General features: G+C 40.7%; 1 protein-coding gene across 2 annotated transcripts in view; it reads left to right on the plus strand.

The window, feature by feature from the left end:
- The first annotated feature begins 1,335 nt into the window (after nucleotides 1-1,335).
- Nucleotides 1,336-26,927, plus strand: part of Klhl7 (kelch like family member 7) — a 44,077-nt gene continuing 18,485 nt past the window's right edge. The window contains exons 1-6 of one of the 2 annotated variants that reach the window (XM_034519222.1): nucleotides 1,336-1,854; nucleotides 15,886-15,988; nucleotides 16,759-16,852; nucleotides 17,070-17,194; nucleotides 23,710-23,885; nucleotides 26,448-26,622. In XM_034519222.1, the coding sequence (XP_034375113.1) occupies nucleotides 1,735-1,854; nucleotides 15,886-15,988; nucleotides 16,759-16,852; nucleotides 17,070-17,194; nucleotides 23,710-23,885; nucleotides 26,448-26,622 (793 nt within the window). In that variant the 5' untranslated portion in view covers nucleotides 1,336-1,734. The remainder of the gene's footprint in view (nucleotides 1,855-15,885; nucleotides 15,989-16,758; nucleotides 16,853-17,069; nucleotides 17,195-23,709; nucleotides 23,886-26,447; nucleotides 26,623-26,927) is intronic. The other variant, XM_076913227.1, reaches the window with a different exon arrangement.

Below are 26,927 nucleotides of genomic sequence, written 5' to 3' on the forward strand. Positions count from 1 at the left end.
GATCTCATTTTCAGGAGCAGTTGATCAACATATAATAGACTACAGCTTACAATTTGGTGTTTGTTTTTCTTTATGGGTGCTGTTTTATATGTTTTCTTGGTTTTGTTACAGTATTGGATTTGTTTGTTTGAGAAACAACTTAAAGTTGGGTGAGTAGGGATGGGGAGAGAATCTGGAAAGATTTGAGAAAAAAATATGACAAGAATATATTTAAATTTAAAAGCTATTTCAAATATGTTCAAATATTTCAAATGTTGAAAGGGGGCATAATATATATGTTTATGTGTATATAAAGGAAGTCTAAAACCTCCACAAGGATTTTCCCATCATGCTGTAGTCCACCAACCTGATGCTCCCACCAGTGTGTTTCTAAAACTTTCTTTTTTTTCTGGCAACTATAAATATTTATCTAATTTTTTTTTATAAAGAAACATATTGTCCAGGATATGTTGAATCCCTTTTTAGGCCATTGCTGTTCTTTTTTTGTTTTTGTTTTTGTTTTTGTTTTTTTTTGTTTTTGTTTTTTTGTATATGATGAGTACACTGTAGCTGTCCTCAGACACACCAGAAGAGGGCACCAGATCTCATTACAGATAGTTGTGAGCCACCATGTGGTTGCTGGGAAATGAACTCAGGACCTCTGGAAGAACAAGCAGTGCTCTTAACCGCTAAGCCATCTCTCCAGCCCGCCATTGCTGTTCTTATGCGGCTTTGAATAATTAATTTTCTTTTAAGCAGTTATTGTTTTAGATCAACAGCAGTCTAGATTATTTTACATAAACTTCTCTGTCTAGTCCTTCATACATCTAGGTAGGAAACTGAAGCCATGTAGAAAGTTTTAATTATTAGAAATAATGACTTCAGACAGTCCTGTCTATTCCTAAACAGCAAAATAAAAAACTCTAGTTATGAAACATGTTTCTGTGAGTTCTAGGATTGAGCTCTGTGTTCCAGTAGAACTCCCTGGGAAGCCTCACTGAAGCCGGCTTGAAGTGACACCTGATCTCTAGGTTATTTTTTGTTTTTCCTGACAGGGTTTCTCTCAGAGGTCCAACCCCCTCTGCTTCCACTGCCGTCACCACCCGCCTGATCTGTTTTAATGAGTAAGACAGCCTACTAAACAGGCAGCCATGTCACGCTAAGGAGAAATCGATAGGGCAATGGTTTTGCTTTCTGAAAACCAAACAATTCTTGTGTTCGTCCTAAATAACCTTTTGCCTTGCAGTACGCAATTTTCACGTAACAATTACTGAGCGCCTACAATGAGCCCCAGTCTGACTGGGAGTGAAAGACTGACCCTGTTCTCAGGGTGCTTACGCCACGGGGAGACGTTTTAGTTTGTTCTATCATACAGTTATCCAGAGCAGATCATCACAAAACCTAAACCTAGGAACGCGGCCTTTCGTAGAAGAAAGACACCGGTGAGCTTGGATCAGGCCTGGGTACCAACCTCTCAGGCCGCGGCACCGCGAGACGCAGCGGGTTGCTAGGACGTCGCGTGGCTGTGACGCACTGCCCCGCCCCCTCCTCCTCAGAGCATTTCCCCCCCCTCCCCGCCGGGCCCAGTGCGCATGCTTGGGGCTCCCGTCGCTTGCAACCGTGGCCAAGTTGGCTTCGTCTAGTCCTCCCTCGGCGCTCCCGCAGTTCCCCGCGCTCCGCCACCAAAGCCGTGCTCCCGACTGCCGCGTGTGGCGGGTAAACCGTCGCCGCGAACCCGCGGAGGGCAAAGAGAGGATGGCCACGTCAGGCGTGGAGAAGAGTAGCAAGAAGAAAACCGAGAAGAAACTTGCGGCTCGCGAAGAAGCCAAGCTGCTGGCGGGGTTCATGGGCGTCATGAACAACATGAGGAAACAGGTGCGGGCGGTGCGGTGCAGGGCGGAGGGTAGGGGCACGGCGGAGGCTGGCGGCGGGGCCCAGCGCCTTGGCTGCTGACCTGCTCCGCCACGGGGCTTCCGAGGCCCACTCGGCGGGGACTCCTGGGGCGGGCGGGGGGCCTCCGGGGCGGTTGTGTAACCGGTCTCCTCCAGTTCTCGGTGAGGCCTGGAGCCTCCCGTTAAGGAGCGGTGTCATCTGGAGCTCTCGGAGGGAGGCTTCCCGCCCCACCGCCCTGTCACCCAAATGGCACTAGTTGACAAATCATCCCATACCTGCTCATTTAGGGCGACACCAGTCACTAGTAAACCGTTCTCTAAGGGCTCTGGCGCCACTGTTACCAAGAGGGTCTCTTTGTGCTGTCTTTGATTTTGCTGTGTATTCGAGAAACCGCAGCATTTGATTGAAAGGTGGGTTATGAAAGGCTCGGTTTAACGATGGAGACGGTAGATAGGTGTTTTAATTGACTAGATTATAGCCTCCGATAGACCGGTAAGCGGGGGCGGGGGTAGGGGGGACGCCGCTTGGTTGGTTCCATGAGCTTTACTTGGTAGAGAACACATTATGGATTCTGGGGAGGTTTGTCAGTTTGTTGACTCCGATTCTGTTTTTCAAGAGGGAAAGAACTACATAAGCTTGACTGATTGAAAAACCTAATTCGCCTTTCTGGCGCTTTTGCTATGAGTATGGACAGCAGAAGAATCTTACGATTTATTTCGGAAGATACCAATTCCTGATTTCTTCAGGCAAACGCTGGTCGCAGCAGTCTTCTCTTTGTTCACAAGCTGGCACACCGCTCTGGTTGCAGTGAATACTGTGTTCTCGATGCCTAGATCTTTCCTGGCTTTTATGCTGAAATAGCTGTGAATGGCTGGCTTCCTTATTAAAATGTATCTCTTTTTCTATGCGTGTTCTTTTTGTGTAACCTTTTTGAGATCTACAGAATTGATGATTTGAGATTGCAGGTGTCTTTGATGTGTACTTGGAGTGGTAATTAAATTGAGCTCACTGGTGCTTAAATTTGTTTAAACTCATTCTGGTATACTCCCACTACTCCAAACCTTGTCATGCGTGGACTGGAGCTTTGTAAAGCATTACCTCATTCCTTAAATAGATATGCTGCAACAAAGTCACAGCATCAGGTGTTACAAGGAGAAGATAGTCTGAACCTACATGCTTAGTTTTTTTATTTTAAAATTAATTCATATTTCTTAGACCTAGCTTTAGAATATTATGACATCTTTTTGTTGTTAAAATAGAAATACAGTTATGAGAGTTTCTGAAAAAGCAAGGTTATGCTACTGAATACAAAGGAATATGGGTACTTGCTGAGCATTGGGGGTTCTGACCCTTCTACTGTGGCTAATTTAATCTGTTTTATGTTTTTTCAACATTGACTTGGGTGTATTTCAGATTCCTGTAGCATTTTTATCAACTTGGCGGATTTCAGCATTTTAAAAAGATGCATAGTTCCATTTTGTATTGATTTACATTGTTTAATTTTGTTGAGCTATTACAGATTCCTATAGCATTTAATCACCTTAATGGATTCCTATATCTTTGTCTTAAAGTTTTATTGCCAAGTTCTGCTGCTTGCTGGGGCTGGAACATGGACCCCTTATTCAAAACATTTCACCATGGTTTCCTTTATTTAATCCTTGTCTGTCCTGGAACTTGGTCTATAGATCAGGATGGTCTTGAACTCAGAGATCTGCCTGCCTCTGCCTCCTGAGTGCTGGGAATAAAAGTGTATACCATTATGCCTGGCCGAAAACTTTTCACAAGTTGAAAGCTTAATTGAATGCAGTCTTGCCCTAAGGTCACTACACCCTATATTACGTTTAGAATCAGGCTTTTTAAACTTTTCATCTCCTTGAGCACAAGGACCATTATACTTCCTGGTACCCCTTTTCTCCTCAAATTGTACATTTTGTATGTTTTCCTTGCTCATCTTCTTCCTTTTTATTATAGATCTGTATAAAATTGGCCTCTGATAACCACACAGTAGTAGGCTATTTTGAAATCTCTGCCAAAGCTGTTAATCTATAATCTTCCAGTTTAGTCTCAGGAAGATTTTTAGATGGGTAGAAAGCAGCTACAATCTTTACCAAAATACCAAAAGCATGGTCTCTAGCCCACATACTAATATTCTTTTCTGGAACCATTTGAACCAGTGCCCCTCACCCCACCTCATTAACCTACTGTTTTCTATGCTCCTGCTAGTATGGCTCATTAAGACCTTAAAGCATTCATCTGCTTTCCTAATCCAAACTCCCAAAACACCACGGCCAAGGCAACTCTTTTGTTTGTTTTTTGGTTTTTCGAGACAGGGTTTCTCTGTATAGCCTTGGCTGTCCTGGAACTCACTCGGTAGACCAGGCTGGCCTCGAACTCAGAAATCCGCCTGCCTCTGCCTCCCAAGTGCTGGGATTAAAGGCGTGCGCCACCACCGCCCGGCTAGGCAACTCTTATAAAGGAAGACAATTGGGGCTGGCTTGTAGATTCAGAGGTTTAGTCCATCATTTTCATGGTGGGAAGTATAGTAGCATGCAGGCTGACTTGGTGTTGAAGCAGGTAGCTGAGAATTTTGCATCTGGCTGGCAGCAGAAAAAGAAACTGGGCCTGGCTTGAGCATTTGAAACTTCTAAGCCCACTCCCAATGACATACTTCCTCCAGGAATGCCACACCTCCTAATAGTGCCCTATGGCCTGTGGGGGCCATTTTCATTCAAATCACATTAAAAAAAGATGTATAGTTTTACTTTGTAGTTGGTTTTTGTTCATATAGTGTTGCTCATGACACAGGAAAGACACACTAAGAATGACTGACAAGGGCAGTTGATGGGGATAGGTTGAAGCAGAAGCCAAGAAAAGGCTTGAGTTTTAGAAGTGTTCTTGTTCTTTGGTAAATACGTTGTATCTCAAATGTGTGTTACATTTTTTCATTTTAAACCAGATTGCGTTGCAGATGAAGGTAATGAATGCTAGGATGACAAGAGCCCTCTGCATATACCCTAAAACATTCTTTTAAAAAGATTTCAGAACAGGAGGAGATTAGCATACCCCAATTCCAGTCCCTACTCTACCTGTTAATTTGTTATGGTTTTAGGTAGCACAATTTAGGTCATTTCTTTTATGTACTGCTATGAGGTCATTATTTTGTTGCTATAACAAAATAAGCAAAGATTAGTAATTATGAAGAAAACAGAATTATTTAGTTTTCGATTTTGAAGGTCCAAGACATTACCAATATCTGTTCCAACATCTAATGGGGACCATCAGATGACATAGTGCACCATGAAAATCAGAAAGGAATCCACTTTGTGTGGAAACAAGGCATGCTTCTTAGAGAACAACTGAGACTGGGGCGGAAGTAACAGGCATTCTTATAAAAATTCACTCATATAAGGAAGCTACTCATTTGCTTTTAAAGAGTTTGTTCAAAGAGTGTTGTAGATAGTACACATGACTTCAGGTACCTTCAGGGGTATCGCATCCCCTGGACCTGAAGTTACAGGCATTTGTGAAATATCCAACGTGATGCTAAAACCAAACTCAGATTTTCTGCAAGAACAGTGTGAGCGCTTAACCACTGAGCCATCTCTCTGGCCCCTAAGTCACTCTCATGGGAACTATATTGTGTTCCTGAGGATGGATCCCTTAATACCTAGTTACTTCTGAAAGGGCCCACCTGTGTCCCATTGTTTAATCCCAGTATACGTAAATTCCAACACTAGCTTTGGTATAGACAAACTGTAGAAGTAGCAGTCTGCTGAGTCAGCAGCCTTAGCTTTTTGGGTTTTGTGCTTTTTCCTTCATCATCCTGGTCATTTCTAACTTTTTGTTTTTAAAGTGAACTTTCTGATAAAGTATAAGTTTTACAAATCTGAAACTCAGTAATTATAAAGTAAATACATTCCTAATAATAGAACTAAAATGTGACCAGTACAAAAAAGGTTTCTTGTGCCTTCTCAATTGCTTTCCCCTATGATAATTACCATTATTTTATGAACTTATTTTTATAAATAAACATAGGCTCATGCAGTGTATACTTGGGTTTATTTTGTTTCCAGTTTTTCTTTTATACCTCACTGAAGATTAAATTCAGGGCCTTGTACATGCTGAGCAAGCACTATACCACACTGAGGTATGCCCTGGCTTCATGCTTCAGTTTCTTAAAACCAATATTATTGTGCTTTATTATCTGTGTTTTAGTATGTAGTACCAAATAGCTCATTTCTTATGGAAGATGCTATTTCTTCATTATACAAATATATCATGATTTATCCAGTGTATTGTTAGTTATGAAATGAGACTCAAAGGAAAAGGGAAAAAATTCTAAACTGAAAGAACATGAAGTTGGGAAGGTAGGGAGAATCTGGGGTGGTGAGTTAGCAGGAATAGCATCAAAAAACACATAGGAAATTCTCAAAGAATAAGTAAAAACATTTAAAAAGAATACTGCTTAGATCATGTTTTATGTCTTATGGTGTGTATGTTTATGCTTTTATTGGCAAATACCAAGGAGGGAAGTTACTGAGTTATTACAGAGAGGATACCACACTTAATTTTAACACACAACTCTCAAGTTTTCCAACATAATTGTGCCAAATGCATACTTCTGACAGCTTGATATTGATGGAGTTTGTTACTTCAGCTCTTTTTGTTTTTACTTCAGCTCTTCTAATGAGTGAACAGTGGCATATTATTTAATTAGATTGCCATTTGATTTCCCTAGCCTTTTGTTTTGATTAATTTTATTAACTAATATAATGAGAAGGAGCTAATATTAGTTAATATTAGCTATATTAACTAATATAATGAGAAGGCTGGATCATAATTACTGTTACTCATATATAGTTAATGTACCTTTTTATGTTAATAATGTCTGTGTTTCTTAATATATTGAGGGGCATGTCTTTAGAGTATCATTATAATTTACATTTTTCACTATGAAATGAGTTCAAATATAATTACCATTTAAAACCTTATGTTAAACCTCTTATTGGGAGTTCTGTGAGAGAAACACAAAGCCTATTTGAGAATTAGATAGGCTCGCTAGCTAAAATTATAAACATTTTTGCTCAGATGGAAGGGTATTCTGGGTCGTGGAACCACACAGCTCTAAGGTGGGACAGTGTCCCAGTGGAAGGGGATCCGAGACACAGGAGCCTAGGGACCACAAAGCTCTTGAGAGGAAGCTTCAGCAGAGGTCTTGCAGCTCCCAGGATAGAATATCCCCAGCTGAGTTGAGGAGCCCTGACCCTACTTTGGTGTTGCAGCTCCTGGGAAGGGTATCTCCAGCAGAGCTGTGGAGCCTCAGTCCCACTCCACTTCTGCCATCCTTCCCTTTTCTTCATTGCTCTTTGGCTTCTTCCAGTGAGACAGTTTACACGAGACAGCGAGTCTCATAAAAGATATTTATTGGAGTGTGGCAGTATATTTGATCACATTGTGAACCCCAAGATTATGAACTGGAAAAACCTTGTTGTGGTATGGCTCAGCCCCAGGACACACTTTTAACCCAAGAGCTTTCTGTTTATTGTAAACAAGTACTTGTGTGGTTCTGCCCTAGCACACACCTTCAATCCAAGAGTAAAGTTAGCCCTGGGTCTAGGTCAACTAGGTCTCTAAGCAACCAGCTTATAGAGAGTGAACATAAGTAAACAGAAAGGAGGGACATTGAGTCAAGTGGTATTTAAGACATTGGAGGAGAAAGTCTTTTCCTTCTGGGACATCAGTTGAGTAGGAAGGTCAACTGGGTTCTTTCTCTGCTTCTTTGAGCTAGCAGGCTTTCACCACAGCATCTGGCTCCCGAGTTTTCATTTGGTAAAATCTAATGACTGGAATTTAGTTTTTTTAAAATAACAATGGAGGGTCCAGATCAAATCCAGAAATGGCTGCCCTCTGCTCCCAGGAGGGACAGCAGGAACTGAACAAAGGGCAGGGCTTATATAGGATTTCATAGGAGGTGGGGCTTTTCAGGGCAGAGATTTCCAGATTGAGGATTGGTGGTTGTTTTTCACCCCTTTTCCCTGCATTGGGCACATGGATTAGGATGGGAAGTCCTGGCTGCAGGTGACTTTGGCTGAGGCACCATATCTGTGGAACTGCTTGGGGAGGCTCGAGAGGAAGTGATGCCACTGTGGATGGCTCCTTGGGACAGCTCCTGCAGTGATAGTTTATGAAGGCTGTATGCTGAGGCAAGAAAGACAGCTCCTGAGGGACAGCTCCGCTGAGCAGGAAAAGAGATTCGCTACCATGGACAGCTTCCTGTGACAGCTGTCGCTGAAGGTGTTGGGGTGTCTTCACTACTTTGACAGGAACCACCATTCCAATAGCTCCTGTGGGACTTCTTACTGCAGCTGTGGGGTAGGCTGGGATGGAAAGGAGGGGCCAGCGCTGATTTGACTGCTTTTGAGGCTCACCGCTCAGCGATTACAAAAATGACTATGATTCTAGAGTTTGCATTTGAGCATAGATTACTGTGTGTGTTTTGTAAAGGTCTTTTTCAGTTTAGTTTTTTTACATGAGCACATTTTATTTTGATCATATCAATTCTTCTCTCTCCCCTTCAACTCCTGATTCTCTTGTGTCCCCTTCCCCATATCAGCTTCCCACCATCATAAAACTTGCTGAGTCTAATCATGCATGTCACACATCTTGCTGTAGGGCTATCCAGTGAAGCATGGTTAACTAAATCAGGGTCCCTACCCCTTAAGAGACCTGACTGTCCCCCAGCATCCGTGTAGCATCTCCTAGGAGTACAACTTTGTGTAACATCTATAGTTGTTGAGAGTTCATGAATGCAATTGTTCAGAGGACACTGTGTAGGTGGGTGGATGGGTATGTGGGGTTCCATTGAGGATGAGTACTCCACAGTGACTTAATCTCTGCAATTTGATCATTTTGATCTTCTGTATTAACTTCCCATCCACTGCCAAAAGAAGCTTCTCTGAGAAGGGGTAAGCTCTGGACTAGTCTATGGGCTAGAGATAAGTATTTAGGAGGAAGTTAGATACTACATCAGTTTAACAAAAGTATAGTAGTAGATATTTTCTAGCAACAGGTTCTTGGCCAAATTTACAGTATGGGTCATCAGTTGACTGTTGTTGAAGCAGGCCTTAATTTAAGTCTTATATACCCTGATAAAAGCAATTTGAAGAAGAAAAGGTTTACTTTTAAGCCTATGGTTCCAGAGGAATAGAGTCCATTGTGGTAGGAAAGGCATGGCCACAGAAAGAAAGCATGGTCAATTATAGTTTCAGCTATACAAAGGAAGGAGAGAAGAAGGAAAGGAGAACAGGAAGCTGGCGTAGACTGTACCTCTTGTATATAAAGAGGCATCTTCTGTTTTGGGGAGTTATTTGAAGATCTGTTCTATATCTGTGATCTGGAGTTGTTCTCATTTGTCTGTGCCCATGATTCATAGATTTAATCTTTCATGATGTCCCAAAGTCTCTTCATATTTATTTCTTGAGGGGTTTGATTTTTTTTTTTAAGATTTATTTTATTATGTATACAGCATTCTGCTTGCATGTATGCCTGCAGGCCAGAAGAGGGCACCAGATCTCATTACAGATGGTTGTGAGACACCCTGTTGCTGGGAATGGAACTCAAGACCTCTGAAAGAGCAGACAGTGCTCTTAACCTCTGAGCCATTTCTCCAGCACATTGTTTTGTTTTACTTAATTATTTTCTTTAGTTTGGTGGGCAATAGTCTACCTTGTCTCCATGTTCAGATAGTGTATCATCTATGTGAGCTACATTTTGAAATGACTTTGCATTGAGTTTTCTAACAAGCTGTTTTCCTTCCCCCCACCCCCCAATCTTTACTTTAACCTTGGTTTTCTTCAGTATTTCAGATTCTTTGTTGAATTCACTTTTTATATCCCAACTATATTTATCCCAATATATTTATATTCATATATGTTTGTATTTCAATTAAATTTATATCATTATTTCAGTCAGATGTTTGTATTGATTCAGGCTACATGAAAAGTTTATTCCTGTCCTCTTTAATTAAGTTCATCCAATTGATTGTTTTCCCTGTTACACTCTTAGACATTGTTTATAATTGTTCTTTTCAGTTCTGTCTTGAGATTCATCTGGGTTGTTCTCTTTGGGGAATATTACTGTAGGATTGATGATATTGGTGTACTGGAGTTAGGTTGTTGATTATATGTTTGATACTTTTAGTTCAGTTGTATTGAGTGGGAGTTATTTCTGTTCCATTTTGGCAGGTTTCAGATTATGTAGCAAGTACAAAGCTGCTCAGCACCCTAAGATCTTGGTGTTGATTTATAAGTGGGGAGGCTGGGGTGTTTCTAACTCCCTGGCTATTGAGAGGTCATTGAGGACAAGGTGACTGTGTACATGCTTAGGTGAGATCTCTGGATGGATGTCAGGAAGGGGGGACTGAAATGTACTAACACTAATGGTCATGCGATTAGTTGCTTGGGGAAGGTACTGGTGCAGGTGGCATGGGTGGGGGTGGGCAAAACAAGAGGGACTTACTGCCAGCACTATGGGTGAAGCTTGATGCTGGGACTGAGTGAAGTCCCTGAGCAGCACACCACAAAAGCATCAAAGTGGTGGCAGGTCCCTCCTTTCTGCCGCAGCCTATGGCCACAGCAGTAAAATGTCCCACAGGAGCTGTCCAAAATGGCAGCTCAGCCCTTGCAGGAGCTGCAGGAGCTGTCCATGGTGGCGCATTGCCTTTCCTGCCTCAGCCCACTCTCAGTATGAGTAGCTGTCCACTGCAGCGACATCTTTTCTGCTTCAGCTTTTGTGAAACACCACTACAGGAGTTGTCCACAGTGGGAGCTCTCCAGACATTCCCTCAGCCCCCAGTAGCCCCACTAGAGATGGCGCCTCTGCAAAAGCTAGCTATAGCCAGGAAGGACTTCCCATCATAACCAAGGCCTGATGCAGGGAAAAGGGGGTAAAAAAAAAAAAAAATCTTTGAGCAGAAAAAGCTACCAATCCCTGAGCTTCCCACAAAACCCCACTAATCCCTGAGCAGGAACCCTACCAATCCCTGAGCTACTCCAAGCTCACAATTGGAAATCCTACCAATCTTCACTTTGGAAATCTCTGCCCTGAGAAGCTCCACCCCTCAGAAATCCTATATAAGCACTGCCCCTTGTCCAGTTTCCTGCTGTCAACTCCCAAGAGTAGAGGGCAGCCATCCTTGGAATCATCCCTCCACACCCTGGACCCTCCAATAAATCTCATGAGATTTTTCTGCCTGGTGTGACTCTCTTGTTGGAAGAAGCCAAGAAGAAAAGCAACGAAGAGAAGAAGCAAAGAAAAGGAGTGGTGTTGAGGCTCCTGAGCTCCTCAGCTCACCTTCCCCTGGGAGCTGCAATACCTCTGCTGAGGAGGCTTCCTCTCAGAGCTGTGTGGTTCCTGAGCTTCTGTGTCTCAGAATGCCCTTCTACTGGGAAACTGTCCCACCTCAGAGCTGTGTAGTTCCTGGGCCCCCTTGTCTCAGGATACCCTTCCATCTAAGCAGAAACACACTGAGTCCAGGGAACAGTTCACTGGGGATGGATGGAGGATCTATGGGGACTTAATAAGTAACAGAGCCCTCTGAGGGAATTGAAAGAGAACATATTTTGATTTTCACTTCATCCAAAAGAAAAAAAAAGGCATTTTGAATTCATTTATCATACTATAACTATGCACAGTAAGAGAGGATAAGTACAAAATAAAATGTAAAACATTGCTTGACAGAACAGATAATTTTTGTTTGTTTTTCAAGACAAGGTTTCTCTGTATAGCCCTGACTGTCCTGGCTGTTGATCTGTAAACCAGGCTGACCTCAAACTCAGAGATCCCTCTGCCTCAGGATTAAAGATGTGTGCCACCACACCTGGCTCAGCACAGATTATTTTCAAAGAAAAAAAATTTCAGCTTTGGCTATAACAGATTGCATGCACCCCACTCCACCCCCAATCTGGTCTTTAGGTGTCAGACTAAACCCAGCTCAGAGGAATTGTCCCTAGTAGGAGCATTGAAAACAGTAGTAATGAGGGCAATGTGGACTATGTAAGCCCTGCTCAGAAGACTTTAGGAGGGCATGAATATTAGCAAGTGGCCTAGTGACTATAGTGCTATTTTGGCAAAGAACATGGTTGCTTTTTGCCATTGTCGTAAAATTTTACCAGAGGCCAAATTGAAGTGTTTAGGATCAATGTCATTGGCAGAGGAAATTTCAAGACAGCTTAGTGTAGTGACTGTCACATAGTTAATAGTAATCAGTCTTATTCAAATGTAATATGTATTAAGTTTCAGACCTGGGACAGATACCTGAGGTGTGACTATTTAACATAAAATTGGACCTGACCTCCAGATTCTCCCAGAATCCCTCAGTATTTGGCAAGGCAGGACAGGACTGCTCCTAGGTATAGTGGAGGAGAAAGTTTATTATAGATAAAAGAGAGAGTATAGCCAGAAGCAGACACATCTGGGAGAGTCCAGAGTGGTCATGACCCTGAACTATGTTGGAAGAGGGGTAGGAGAGCCTCTTTGGAAGGGCAGGGTCCCTGGACTGGAAGAGTTCAGAGTAAGAGGGCAGGCTATGTCAGTCATACCCTGTAACAGGTAGGGACTGAAGGATGATAAGGAGAACTTGGAGGCCAGGTTCATTTTCATGTTAAATGGGCACATCAGCCACTTGTCCCAGTTTTGAAACTTAACAAAATGAAAAGAAGCAAACTTGGCAAGAGAAATACAAAATGTACAGTTTGAAGAGAAAAGAGTACCAGGAAGTGTAATACTGGAACCAAGTCTTGTGATCCAGGAGATTTGAAGTTTAAAGAAAGGTTGGATTCAAAATAAAATACAGGGATTGGTGCCCTCAGGGTGAGTCTGCACTCAGTTAATCTTATAACTCAAAAGCTGTCAGCAAGTCAAATATAAGTCAAGGAGGGAGCCAGCTCCTGGCCACCTGGTTCTGGTTTTTTCAAGGCATATACATGAAAGGGGCATGGGACCTTCTTTTGCAGTTCAAGAAAGCTGCTAAGGCTAGGCTGGTGGCAGGGGAGTTCCTGCATGGAGACCCAGAGAGGCCATTATATGAAGCCATGAAGATGAAATCCAATTGCATTGAAGACCCCTAAGAACACTCTCAGAGATGCCAGAGCCAGGGGATACCTACTAAGTAGGGGTGCAGAAAGGATGTAGAACCACCCAAAAGAGGGAAGTATGCTGCAGTCAGCAAAGCTGGAAGGGAAGAGGCATCCAATATACCCTTTGACATCAGACATACAGATACTGGATTTGAAGTTTACCTTACTGGTTTTCAGTCTTTCTTTGATCCAGTATTTTCTTACCATGCCTTTCTTCTCTTTTAGAATTGTAATGTATTATAATTCTGTGCCATTATATGTGGGATGTATGTGATCTGCTTTTTTATTTTATGGGAGGTTACAGTTAAGAGTCTCCAGAGATTTTGGACTATTAAGTAGTCTTAAAACTGAAAAACTGGCCGGGCAGTGGTGGCGTGAGTGAGTTCTGGGACAGGCACAGCTACGCAGAGAAACCCTGTTTCGAAAAGCAAAACAAAACAAAAAAAAACAAAAAACAAAAAACAAACAAACAAAAAAAAAAAAAAAAAAAAACCCCTGTGGGGACTTTTAAAGTTCTACTGAATGTATTTTGCATTATGATATGGATATAAGCCTATGGGGGCCAGCCAGTGAAATGTTTGAAAGATAATGGTCTTCATAGGCTTTTATTTGAATTCTTGGGTCCCCTGTTAGTAGAACTGTTTGGAAAGGATTAAGAGGTATAGCTTTTCTGGGAAGTGGTGGCACCCTTTAATTTCAGCACTTAGGAGGCAGAAGCAGGTGGATCTCTGAGTTCAAGGGTAGTCTGTTTTGTAGAGCAAGTTCCAGGACAGCTAGGGCTACAAAGAACACTATAAATAAATAAATAAATAAATAAATAAATAAATGGATGGTATGGCTTTGTTGGAATGGGTGTGACCTTGTTGGAGGAGGTGTGTCAGGAGTGGTGAGCTCTGAGGTTTCAAAAGCCCATACTGGGCCCCATCTCTGCCTGCCCGCCTGCCTGCCTGCCTGCCTCATGCCTGGCTCATAAAGGCAGTTATACATCTTAATCAATAACTACAAGGGCTGACTTCAACAGCCAGTCCATTTCTGTTCCCATGCCCAGTTGCTAAGTAACTCAAATTTGCACCTAACAAAGAAGGTCAGCTTAAGTAGCTTCTATTTACCCAGGTTTTACTGTGTTAAGAGCTAATAAACTCCTATCTTGGGTCTTTCTTCCTGGAATGTCTGTTTGAGTCATTGGAATGTGCTCTTCCTGGGATGTGTCCCTGGGGGAAGTTAATGTTTGAGTTTAAAACCAAAATCAGAGCTTTTTATTTTAAGTTTCTATACCTGCAAGAGGCTATGTCACCACCCATATAAAATAAGCAGAACCCCCTGACCTCTCTCCTTCTCTCTTCTTCCTCTTCTTCTCACTCTCCTCCCCAATCTTTGCCATATCTCCTGAATAAACCTCACTTGGAACCATTTGGTCTGCTGTGGTGTGTTATAAGCGGCGCGTGGACATATATCATTCTTAGTCTGATTTATAAAATTTTCAAAATTTTAGTCTAAGGCTTTATCTCTGAGAAGTCTATTATTAAGGTGAAAAATGAGAATTACTAATGTGATAATAGTCATAATCAGTAATATGCCAGTTCCAGTTTAGATGTATTTGTTTCTCTTTTGTGTCTTTGAACCATTTAAAAGAGATCAGATAAACTAGACAACCTCTTGTCATTGTACCTTTCATCTTTATAGCTATCAATTTTCAATTATTTATATGTGAAATTTAAATTTTTTACCTCCTCTGAAGTTTTGGTTCATTTGGATTCTTTTTGTGTGTTCTTTGTCTCACTTTATGGTTTAGCTCAGGACACTGCAGTGGTTCTTGGCCCTCTAATAAGGAAGGGTGAATAGAATTGCAGAAAAAAAATCACAGTTTTATCTTTATGCCACTGTAGTCCTGGGCTCTTGTGTGTGCAGCATATACGCACAAATACCTCCTGTGACTTTTCCCCACTCTGGGAAGGTGGTTGTAGTCCAGCCCCATGCCCACTCTGGCTCTGTTTTCACTGGAGGAGTAACCCCTCAGGCTCGGTGTCCCTGCCCTCCAGCTAGCCTAGCTGCACTGAGTTTCAGGGTTCTCCTTTGACCCACAGAAGCACAGGTGCTAAAGTCCTGCTTTCATTGTAATCTTTTGTCTTTTGCTGCAGCAGCAGGGGTGCAGTTCCTGTCCCTGGGCTATTTCAGTTAGTCTGAGAGAGAATGCAGGCTCATGGGCCTCAATGAGTGCTCTGTAGCATAGCAGGGCCCTTTGTTCTCCACTTTTACCCTTAATTAATAACTGGATATGAATGAAAAGGTTTGGATTACCTGCCTTCCATGTTGAGCATCATCTATAAAAAGGCGGGTCTTTCTTACTGGCACCAGGCCCCCCCACTCCCACCACCAAATAACAACTCTGAGACTCAAAATATATTTATAAACACCTTGGCTTTGGTTGCTTCCCTGATTAGATCATAACTTAATATCCCGTTTATTCTGTTTTGCCACATGGCTTCTATTCTACCCCTTCCTATAGGCCATAGTTTTTTTTTATTGACAGGTGATGTGTCCACACAGTACATAAGAGATTCTCTATACTATGCATATTTTGGTATGGCGTATGGCAAGTCACCCTAGGACTGTACTTGTTTTGCACCTTTCCACATGTGATCAGAAAATGAACCTTTAAAGGCACACCTCTCCATGAGGTAACAATAGCCTGAGGGGCTATTGATCTGCATAAGATTCTAAGTGCTGGCCCACAAAACTTATTAACAAGTGTTAATAGACTGTAAATTTGGCATACAGGCATTACAGCATTTGGTAGGTTCCTACTTGGTTATACATAATATTGCTGAGCTACAACCAGTGAGCTCATTTTTATATACTTTTTTTTTCTTTTTACTAGAGAACTTTATGTGATGTGATCCTCATGGTTCAGGAAAGAAAGATACCTGCTCACCGTGTTGTCCTGGCTGCAGCCAGTCACTTTTTTAACTTAATGTTCACAAGTGAGTATTTTTAGGTAAAAACTATTGTTTTTTTTTTTTCTATGAGAATTGGGTAGAGTCTAAATAGACAATTTTTTTTTCTAGTTTTTAAAGCTTTTTAGAACTTAGGGCTACAAAACAGTAAAGAGAATGAGAGAGTGCTGTCAGTTGTGATGTTGGTCACACAGTGAGTGCTCCTTCATTAGCCCCAAGTGGAGGATGGAAGGAAATGCGGGAGACACACTGTAGTGGAAAGAAGTCTATTTTTAGCTGAGACCTAGAACCTGATTATACTCTTCAGTATTGCCTCATGAGATTTGTTTTGTTGATCTGAGACAGGAGCTTGCTATGTATGTAGCCAAAGTGGGGCTTAGAACTTTCAGTGATCCTCTTACCTCTGCCTCCCAAGTGCTGAGATTGCAGTGTGCATCATGACACGGATCTCTTGGTCTGTGATCTTTGTCAAGTTAAATAATGTACCTGCCTCAAGTTTTGTCTTTGTCCAACCTACCTCTGAGAATTTGGAGGGATATTAGGGAAGAGTAAGGCTGAATTATTTTAGGACTTGGAAGGAAAAAAATCTAATTTCATCTATGTCTTTCTCATTTACGCTTGAGGAGGTTCTTAGATTAATTCAACGGGTGCTACTAACATGAAGAGAGTTTTTGCAGCTATTCCCTTTAGAGATAACTGTTCTAGTGTTCACTGTATTCATTATAACCTGGCCTTGTTGGTTCCTCAGTTAACCTGTGGTGGTGCTGGTGTCATTCCTGTTTCTTCTCCTCTTTCAGCTAACATGCTTGAATCTAAGTCCTTTGAAGTAGAACTCAAAGATGCTGAACCTGATATTATTGAACAACTGGTGGAATTTGCTTATACTGCTAGGTGAGTTAAAAGAATCATTCTTTTGGGAGGAGTAAAATTGGGGTCTGACACAGAAAAACATCACTGTAACAAATTGGTTTGCTCCTGATTTCTTAGAACAAAAAACTGTAATGGAGGAGTTAGAGGGATAATAATGTCATAGAGTATACTTCACAGTAATATTATTTATTTAAGCAATTAAAAATTGTGTGAAATTAATATTCTCTTTAACTTACAGAATTTCTGTGAATAGCAACAATGTTCAGTCTTTGTTAGATGCAGCAAATCAGTACCAGATTGAACCTGTGAAGAAAATGTGTGTTGATTTTTTGAAAGAACAAGTTGATGCTTCAAATTGTCTTGGTAAGAAGACAGGTTCCTGGCTTTTTTTTTTTTTTTTTTTTAATCCTCATTGTGTATTTAAATTAAGAAAAAAACATATTGGTAAGACTCTTTATTTAACCTTAAAAATACTATCCAGTGAAACATTTTAAAATTTTAAACATAAAATTTAAAAGGAACTTATAAAGAGGCAGTAATAAGCTCAATAAATACAGTGTTACTGTTTTATAAAATCAATATGGCTTTTACAATGACGTTTCAGTTATCAAAGACAAGGAACAAGAATGTCATCCATTTGTGGTAGCCTTATATGAAAAGCATGAACATTTCTCATAGAGTGCTGAGAAGATTCTTTATTTCTTCCCTGACCTAAGTCCTGTAGTCATCTGTTGCTTGCTTGGAACACTGTACTGTCTCTCCATTGTCAATGTTTTGCACTAGGAAACAGAGAAATCATAAACTAAGGTTGAAGAGCTGCTGTAATTCTTCACTTGAAGCTATTGCCTCCAGTAAATAAGTTGTCCTTGAAAGAAGCAGAGAAAGTAATTCAGAGTTTTTTAAGTTTAGCGTGCATTTAACTGTGGGATGATCCTTAGTGCCAGAGAACACTCATTCTTTGTAATTGCATTTTCCTACCCTCCTGTAATTCACAGGCCTCAGGGAAAGAGCAGGCTGGAGATCCAGGCAGAACAAAGTAGAATTGAGGGAATAGAGGGGCCTGGAACTGAGTCAATTCTGAGATTTCTCACTCAAGACAAAGATGGAGATGCTGGTGACAGAAGGTGAACGAACACTGGGCAGCAGCCTCATCTGTCCAACCTCTGCACTCCCTTTCCTCAGGGCACTTGCACTCCAGCAGCACGCACACTGTGAGCGTCAGGATCAGACATGGAGGCAGTCAAGAAGGAAGCCGGGTAGTTACAGAAAAGAATAAACATCAGATGAAGGAATAAAAATGAGACTAGTCTAGTGTCTAGGAAAGGAACTGTAGTTGATGGAGTGGGGACAAGTAGCTATAGAGAAGGACATACTGTTGGGATTGTGTTGTTAGCTATAAGTCAACATGATGAACCCACATTAGGAAATAAATACTGCCTGCTGTTCAGACATTCCATTTCTTTACTATAGTTTACAGCTCTGTTTTTAGTTTTTCTAATATTTACAGTTATTTTTCCTTGTATAAGTAAGTAATCTGACACCATGTGTTTACAGAAGGGATTTGCTTTCAACCACCTTGGGGGTGAGAAAGCTGGAGAGATGTTTTATCAGTTAAGAGTACTTACTATTGTTGCAGAGGACTCAGGCTTGGTTCCCAGCACTCAGCATGTCTAGAACTCTAGTTTCAAGGTATCCTTCACACATACATACAGTTACACATACATGTGCAGGCACACACAAACATATATAAACTGTAAAGTTTTCAAAAAACATTTTTAATAACTCCTTAGCACTGTAAATTTATTGGCATGAATCAACTGCAAATAAAAAAAATAATTTTTTAAAAAGATGGCCTGGAGAGATGGCTCAGTGGTTACGAGCACTGGCTGCTCTTCCAGAGGTCCTGAGTTCAATTCCCAGCAACCACATGGTGGCTCACAACCATCTGTAATGAGATCTCATGCCTTCTTCTGGTGTGTCTGAAGACAGGAATGGTGGTACTCATATACATTAAATAAATCTTAAAAAAAAAAAAAAGTCAGTAGAAATAGTAGTACAAAATATAGTATGTAGATCCTAAGGTGAGCTTTTGCTGTTTATTGTGACTTGTGCTTTTAAAAGGAACATACTGGCATTTGCCTATTTCCTGCTATCATTTTGTATGGTTTCTGTTTGTTTTTGTGGTACTTGGAATCGAATCCAGGGCCTTTTGCATGCTAGGTAAGCAGTCTGCTGCTCAGCTGTCGTCACTGTTAACAAAGCTGAGAGAGAAAGAATACCCCAGTGACCTAGAAAAGAGCCTGATTCTGGGCCTAAGCCTGTGACAAAGACAGAGACTTCAAGTAGAGGCATGATGGTTGAGGTGGGAGGATGGCCCCTAGTTCAAGGCCAGCCAGGGCTACAGTGTGAGACCTTGTCTTACAGTCCTCAATAACTTGGTAGAGGTGGGATGAGAAGACCTACTTCTGTCTGCTTTCTCTGTGATCTGAGCATAGCTGTCACACCAGCCAGTTAGAGAACTCCTGCCTAAGATTTCGTTTTACTTCTCTACTGCTCAAGATTCCTACACAATATAACTTCCACAGTGCTAAGGGAACCCATAGAAACTGATTGAATTGGGCAAAATTCAGTCAGGCATGATGATGCATATGTCTATATCCAGTACTGAGAGAACAGAGGCAGATGCAAGACCAGCTTGGTTTTAGCCAAGGCTATATATTATATAGTGAGACCTGGTCTCAAAATAACAAAACAAAATCATACAAAGTTCAAGAAAGCCTGGTTAGTTTGAGAGACACAAAATAACATTCAACATCCAAAATGAACAGCTCCTGAGGGAAAATTTAATGTAAGAAATAGGAAAAAATTAAAAATAGAAAAGATATTTGAAGGGACATAAGCCCCATGCTTTTTCAGTCTTGACATTTAATCAAATTGAACAGTAAAGTAGATACCCCCCAAAATTCAAACTAAAGATCAATTGGGAAACTATCTCATGATACATTACTGTAAATAAAAGAAACTCATTACTGAAAGATGAAAGAGCCATTAAAGGAAGAAGCAGGGCACTGGTGTGAGACAGGAGCCACAGGAGCATGTAGAAGCAAGAAAGCCAACAAAACACAAAGAAAAAGTCACTCAGACCATAAGGACAGTGTCAGACCAGGTACAAAGTCTGCCTCATGAGAGGCAGGATGGCAGAAGTATGCTGAGTGTGATTGGTGGTAGATTTCCTGTATGTAGTTATAACCACCAAAACTTGTGTTTTTAGGGATAAGTGATCTGTTAGCTTACAAAAACCAAACTGCTATTTGTGTCCTATTATGGTTGAGTATGAAGTGTCCCATATAAGAACTTCTATGTTTAAAAGTTTGGTCTCCAACTATTGAGGGATGAGAGAGTACCAGCTTCATCAGTTAGATTTTTTAGTGATGGCAAAATAAGCTGATGTTTTGTTTTTTGAGATAGGGTCTGTATCCTTGACTGCTTGGGAAGTCAATGTGTACACCAGTGCACCAGTGCTAGTCTCGAATTTAGAGACATTCACCTGCCCCTGCCCGCCCCCGCCCCCGCCCCCGCCCCCGCCCCCGCCCCCGCCCCCGCCCCCGCCCCCGCCCCCGCCCCCGCCCCCACCCACTGGGGGTTGTGACTAAAGGCATAGGCTACTGTGCCCACTAAAATAAGATGGCTTTTGCTGTTTTAAGCAGAAAGGGAATTTGAGAGGCTGTGATAGATAACTCATAATTGCTCAGATAACAAAAAAAAAATGAAAGAAAGAAAGAAAGAAAGAAAGAAAGAAAGAAAGAAAGAAAGAAAGAAAGAAATCAGGCTTAGAAAAAGTAGAACTTGAGTAACAAAACTTTAGATAATTGTCACAGAATATTTATACTATGATCAGAAGAGTGATTCCAATAGGAGTGTTTGTATAGACTGATCACCAACAACAGAAAACAAGCTCCTAAAAGAAACAGTACACAAGGTCTGAGCCGACAGCAGCCTAGCAGGCAGGAAATGGCTTCAGAAGGGCATCTGTTTCTTTCAGCACTGTTTTCACCACTTGGAAAGTTAACTGAATAAAAGAAAACTAGAAAAATACTAAAAATTAACTTACAGGCTTATTGAAAAGCATAATAGCACAGTAAATCCAGATGCCTTGGAATGTAACCAAAGGATTTTTTTTTTAGAAAATTTACTTTTAGTCTTTCTCAATTTAAGCATCCTGCACAAAGAGATAAGAAAAGTTCACAATATTTAATAAAAGTACAAGTATTCCTTTTTAAAAAGATGTATGTGTATGTGCATATATGTATGTGTATCAGGTGTGTGCCTGGTGCCCTCAGAAGATAGAAGAGTATTGGATCCTCTGGAACAGGTGGTTGTGAGCCTCCATGTGGCTGCATGGATTGAACTAAGTTCTTTTAACTACTGCACGATCTCCCCAGACCCAGTATTTCTTTTGTAAAACTTTATTTTGAAAGTTAAAAAGGGCGGGGGGGGGGGGGAAACAGACACTATATGTGGTCAGAAAGACAATAGCTAATTATTTCAAAGAAAACTCTGAAAGTTGGCTTAAAAAGGAAAGTTCAAAGACCAGGATCAAGTCTGTAGCTGGGAAGGCAGGAGACAGGACCAAGCTGTCTTTGGAAGCAGGAAGCCCAGAACTGTAACCTTAGACAGCTGAGAAGATTCCAGGTGGGATGTCTTCATCAGTTAATACTAGTGAGCATCAAAAGTTGAGATTAATTTTCATCATTTAAATTTGATATCAGTAAATAAGGTTCCCAGAAATAGGATTAGCATAATGCCAGCTTTGAACAAGGAATGTGTGTATATAAATGTGTATAAAACTTCTGTTTCCCTTAGAGCCATTATTGTTTTTAGTGTAAAGTGATTTCAGATCCAGCTGTGAATGTCTCTTTTAAAAGAATTCTTCCCCTTTTCAATCCAAGATAATGATAATGGAGGCCAAAAAGATGACTCGGTGGTCAAGGGCACTTGTTGCTCTCCCAGAAGACTTGTGTTGAGTTTCCCAACACCCACATGGTGGCTCACAACTATCTGTAACTCCAGTTCCAAAGGTCTAACGCCCTCTTTTGGCCTTTGTAGACACTACTTGCACATGGTACATAGACGTACAGGCAACACACACATACAGTAAATATATATATATTTCGAGACAGAGTTTCTCTTTGTAGCCCTGGCTGTCCTGGAACTCACTCTGTAGACCAGGCTGGCCTTAAACTCAGAAATCTGCCTGCCTCTGCCTCCTAAGTGCTGGGATTGAAGGTGTGCACCACCACTGTCCGGCTGTAAAAATATTTTTTTAAATAATAATAATAATAGAGGAGAAGATTAATGTGTGTGATGATAGGAAATTTAGAATAAACCTTAAACTACATTTGAAAGTTTATTAGTAATAAATTTACTCAGAAATTTCATCCTTTGATTATTTCACTGTCAAAGATTACTAACAAGCTAAAATATGAACATACTTAAAGTCATAGCAATAGATGAAAAAAGTACTCCCTGCAATTTCAGTATCTGTGATATTTTTAAGCAGATGAAAAGGTTTTTTAGCTTATTATGGTGGCATGTGCCTGTAATCCTAGCACCCAAGATGCCTAGACAAAAGGATTGTGAGTTTAAGGCAAATCTAGACTACATATTGGGAACTCATTCACAAACCAGTTAATAATTAAACCATAAACCTCAGACCAAATCTAATTATCTAACTGCTTTTTACCATGTAATGCTTTTTACCATGAATGTTCAGGATGCCATGGGGACAAGTCAGTTCATTTATACAAAGGAGATGAAACACACCAGCTACCTTAGCAAATTGGTTGGTAGTGATGAGTATTAATATGAAAACATCGAAGCTCTGTATTGGCCAGACATGGTGCCTTTAATCCCAGCACTTGGGAAGCAGAGGCAATCAAATCTATCTTGACTTGAGACCAGCCTGGCAAGTTCCAGGCACCTAGGGCTACAAAAACAAAATAACAACTCAGCCCATAACATTTTAATAAACACTAATTAACCCTGCCAAGGTGGCACACCATCAGATTGAGGACTGACTAAACTTGGCTTGCAGACAGTTCTTTGCCTCCTTATATAAAATATAAACTCCTAAAACAAAGTAGGAAATTGGGAAAATGATGAATAAAAATATATACAAAGCTTATAAGGGGGAAAAAGTATGTTTATATTAGAGTTCATAAGAAAAGCTGAATGTCACAAATTACAGTGCAGTAAAATTGAACTGTCAGGTTCTTTTGTTAATTGGATATGTTGTGGATTAGTGTGTCCATCTTCAGGAGACAACTTGCAGGAGTTTATTCCTTTTCTCCATGTGGGTCTCAGGGATGTCAGGCTTGAAGGCAAGCACCTTTCTTTATCTGATGAGCTGTCTCCCAGCCCAGTGTCAGGTTCTCACAGGGAACTCTTCATCTATGTTGCAGAAGTCAGCTATTCCCCAAAACAATCCAAAAGTTTAGTGCAATTCTAATGAAAAATCATCTCACTTTTAAGTAACATGTGATACTTTAGTTTTAAATTTATTTGTGAAAGATGTTTAACAATACCCGAGAAGAGTTTGGAAAAAAATGATACTCTTATTATTGTCCAACATAAGAGAACCTCAGATTGCCACAAAAATAGACAAATTATTGGAACAAAAAGGATCTAGTTTTTGAGATCCTCTTAAGTTTTCCCTAAGTATTGCTTTCTCTCCTCCCCTGCACCCCCCTAAAACACATAATACTGTTTTGTTTTGTTTTTTTTAAATCAGGGTCTTAAGTTTGAGATTTTTTTCCAGCATTATCAAGTTCTGGAATATGTTTTATCTGAAAGCAATGTCTTTTCTTTTCTCTGTTTAGGTATAAGTGTGCTTGCAGAGTGTCTGGACTGTCCTGAACTGAAAGCAACAGCCGACGACTTTATTCATCAACATTTCACTGAAGTTTACAAAACCGATGAATTTCTACAACTTGATGTCAAGCGAGTGACACATCTTCTCAGCCAAGACACCCTGACTGTGAGAGCAGAGGATCAGGTAACTGAATTGTCTTCTTAGAGATTTCTTAGTAAATTAGTTATAAGTTCGTAGTGCCTGCTGTTTTAATATATGACAACATTCTTGAAATCAGAGAGAATGTGTTCTTTATAATAAATACATCATCACAAAGCCCTTTTCATTGGAATAGTCAAGACTGTTTGAAGGACGGATGGCATGGTAGAGATAAAACATATTGGGTGCCATGTTAGCCTCCCCCAAAAGATTTCCTCAACTTATGTTGGCTTACATGTTGATGGGAACTTAGAAGATGTGACCAAGATGAGGATGAAAGAGTGGGTAGTTCCCATGTGCAGATAGGTCATAAGAGACTTGAAATGTAAATAAACAATTTGTACTTTGTAGCCTCCAGGTAGCCCTTCCGTCTGGCACCTTGTTTAGTCCAGCATCTCTTGATTTACATTCTCTTCTCTAGAACCATCAGTTTAAGTGTTAGGTGTGTAAACTGGCCAAAGTTATGTAGGAGCAGGTTGTGTGACTGTAATATGTAGACTCACTCAGTCCTTAGATTTTAGCCCCACATCCTTGTCTATTTCCAGTCACTAAGGCTGCAGTGATTTGTTACAGCCGCAGTAGGAAATGAGTAGAGCAGACTGAGGCAAGATCACAGGACCTGAGCTGCTATTTTTCTTGAACCCATGTTATTTTGCTCTATGCTGTTCATAACATAGATTTTCCAGTTGGAGGACTTGATCATATAATAAGAAAAAAGAAGCTCAGTTCTGTATGTCAGGCACAGGAGTGTGTCTAAAGTTTAGTTACCTGGTGGTCATTAGTGAGGTCATAGTGAGTACATGCTCCCGTGATGGGACATCAGTGAGGTTATAGTGAGCACATGCTCCCTTGATGGGACATCAGTGAGGTCATAGTGAGCACATGCTCCCTTGATGGAATAAAATAGCAAAGCATCACTGTTCTGGTTGAGTTTTGTCAACTTGACACAAACCTAGACATATCTGGAAAGAGGGAATCTTATTTGAGAAAATGTTTCTATAAGACTGGCCAGTAGGCAAGTCTGTGGGCCATTCTCTTGATGAATGACTGATCTGGGTGGGCACTGCAGTTCCAGGGGCAGGTGGTTTCTCATACATACCAGAGTATGTATGAGAAAGCAAACTAGAGCAAGCCAGCAAGCAGAGTATTTCATGGCCTCTGCTTCAGTTCCTGCTTCCAGGTTCCTGCCTTGACTACCCTGACATCCCTCAGTGATGGGGTGTGACCTGGGAGAAGGAGTTAAACCCTTTTCTCCTCTAGTTGCTTTTTGTCATGGTGTTTATCACAACACTAGAAACTCTAAGCCAATCACTGTGGCCACCCTCTCCAGAAACATAATAGTAGATTAGTGCACAAGACATAAACAAACTGAAATTGAACAGTTCACCTGACCAGAATTCAGAAGGAAAGTCTGAGAAGCTGCCACATTCTAAAAAAATTCTGTAGATGACTTCTTAACTGAATATAATGTGGTCTTCTTTATGGGACAGTGGGAAGGAAGATAAACACTAAAGAAATATAAAATACTACACTATTCATATAAGAGTATTAACTCATTGTTTTGACAGATGCATCATACCACAGTGACTGGGTACACAGAATACTAAATCTAAATCTGTTCTGCACTTGGTCTTAGCCAAAAGACCAAAAAGCAATCTAAACCTGTTATAAAATAAAAAGCCTTTCTTTAAAATTCCATTTCCCATAACTTACTTACAAGCTCAAACATGTTTAATGAGTAGTCTGAGTACATGTATATGAGTGTAGTAGATGAAGTAATGTATATGAAGTAAGTTGTTGATGCTATTTTATGATTTATAAATTAATGAGTTCGAACTTGTTCGGTGCAGTTAAATGAATGCTACAGCAATTCTTATAAATATCTTATATTTTATTAACTATCGAGTTGTATATCTTAAATTGTCTAAAGCAGGTAAGTTTGTTCGTTCACATTGTAGCCGTACAAGGTTAAGATAAGTGATGTTCATGTCTCCTGGAATGGAAGCCATCTTGGGAAGCCTGAGTCCTGAGCATATATGCTGGAACTAGCCAGTAGACTTCTCTGAGTGTCATGTGTGTGCTTCTGAAAAGGAAGCTGTGACTTGTTTTATAAACACCCTCACACAAATTTTGGGACTGGAGAGATGGCTGGCTCAGGGGTTAAAGCACTTGCTGCTCTGTCTGACCCGAGTTCAGTTCCCAGCAGCCGTATCAGATGGGTCACAACTGCCTGTGATTTTGGCTGCAAGAAATACGATAACCTCTTCTGGCCTCCGTTGGTACTCACCAACAAATACACGGAGGCACATGCATACATAGACATAAATTCTAAGAATTTAATTTATTTTAATTACATGTATATGTGTGTAGATATGTGCACTTGTGTACAAGTGCCCTTAGAAGTCAGAAGCATTGGGTCCTCTAGAGCTCTACATTTGGACAAAATACTGAGAATAAGTAATTGTCCCTTTTCAGTGTGAACATGAAAGTAGATGTCTAGAATGTTGCTTCCACCTCAGACCTTCACTGTTTTCTTTGTCCCTTCAGGTTTATGACGCTGCCGTGAGGTGGTTGAAATATGATGAGCCTAACCGCCAGCCATTTATGGTTGATATCCTTGCTAAAGTCAGGTTTCCTCTTATATCGAAGAATTTCCTAAGTAAAACAGTACAAGCTGAACCACTTATTCAAGATAATCCTGAATGCCTTAAAATGGTGATAAGTAAGTTCCCGTCATACCATTTCTATATGGATCACATGGCCATGGACTAAAAATCTGTTCCAGTGGTTCAGACTCACCAGCCTGGGAAAACATTCAAGATTTTGTCTTATCATGGTGTAATAGGGTTTTCAGTCCCTGGAAAGGGTTAGTCTCAGCCCCTATCTTACAGTGAAAGAAAGTGAAGATTTGTCTTAATTTGTACACAGTAGCTTTCATGTACTTGATCACAGTATATCCTTTTTATTTAACCAGGTAGTGTCCCTTCTTGACATTTCTTTTCTTAAACAGTTTTTTTTTAATTTGCC

Source organism: Arvicanthis niloticus, chromosome 15 (genome assembly GCF_011762505.2).
Source record: "Arvicanthis niloticus isolate mArvNil1 chromosome 15, mArvNil1.pat.X, whole genome shotgun sequence".
In the NCBI taxonomy this organism is placed as follows: Eukaryota; Metazoa; Chordata; class Mammalia; order Rodentia; family Muridae; genus Arvicanthis; species Arvicanthis niloticus.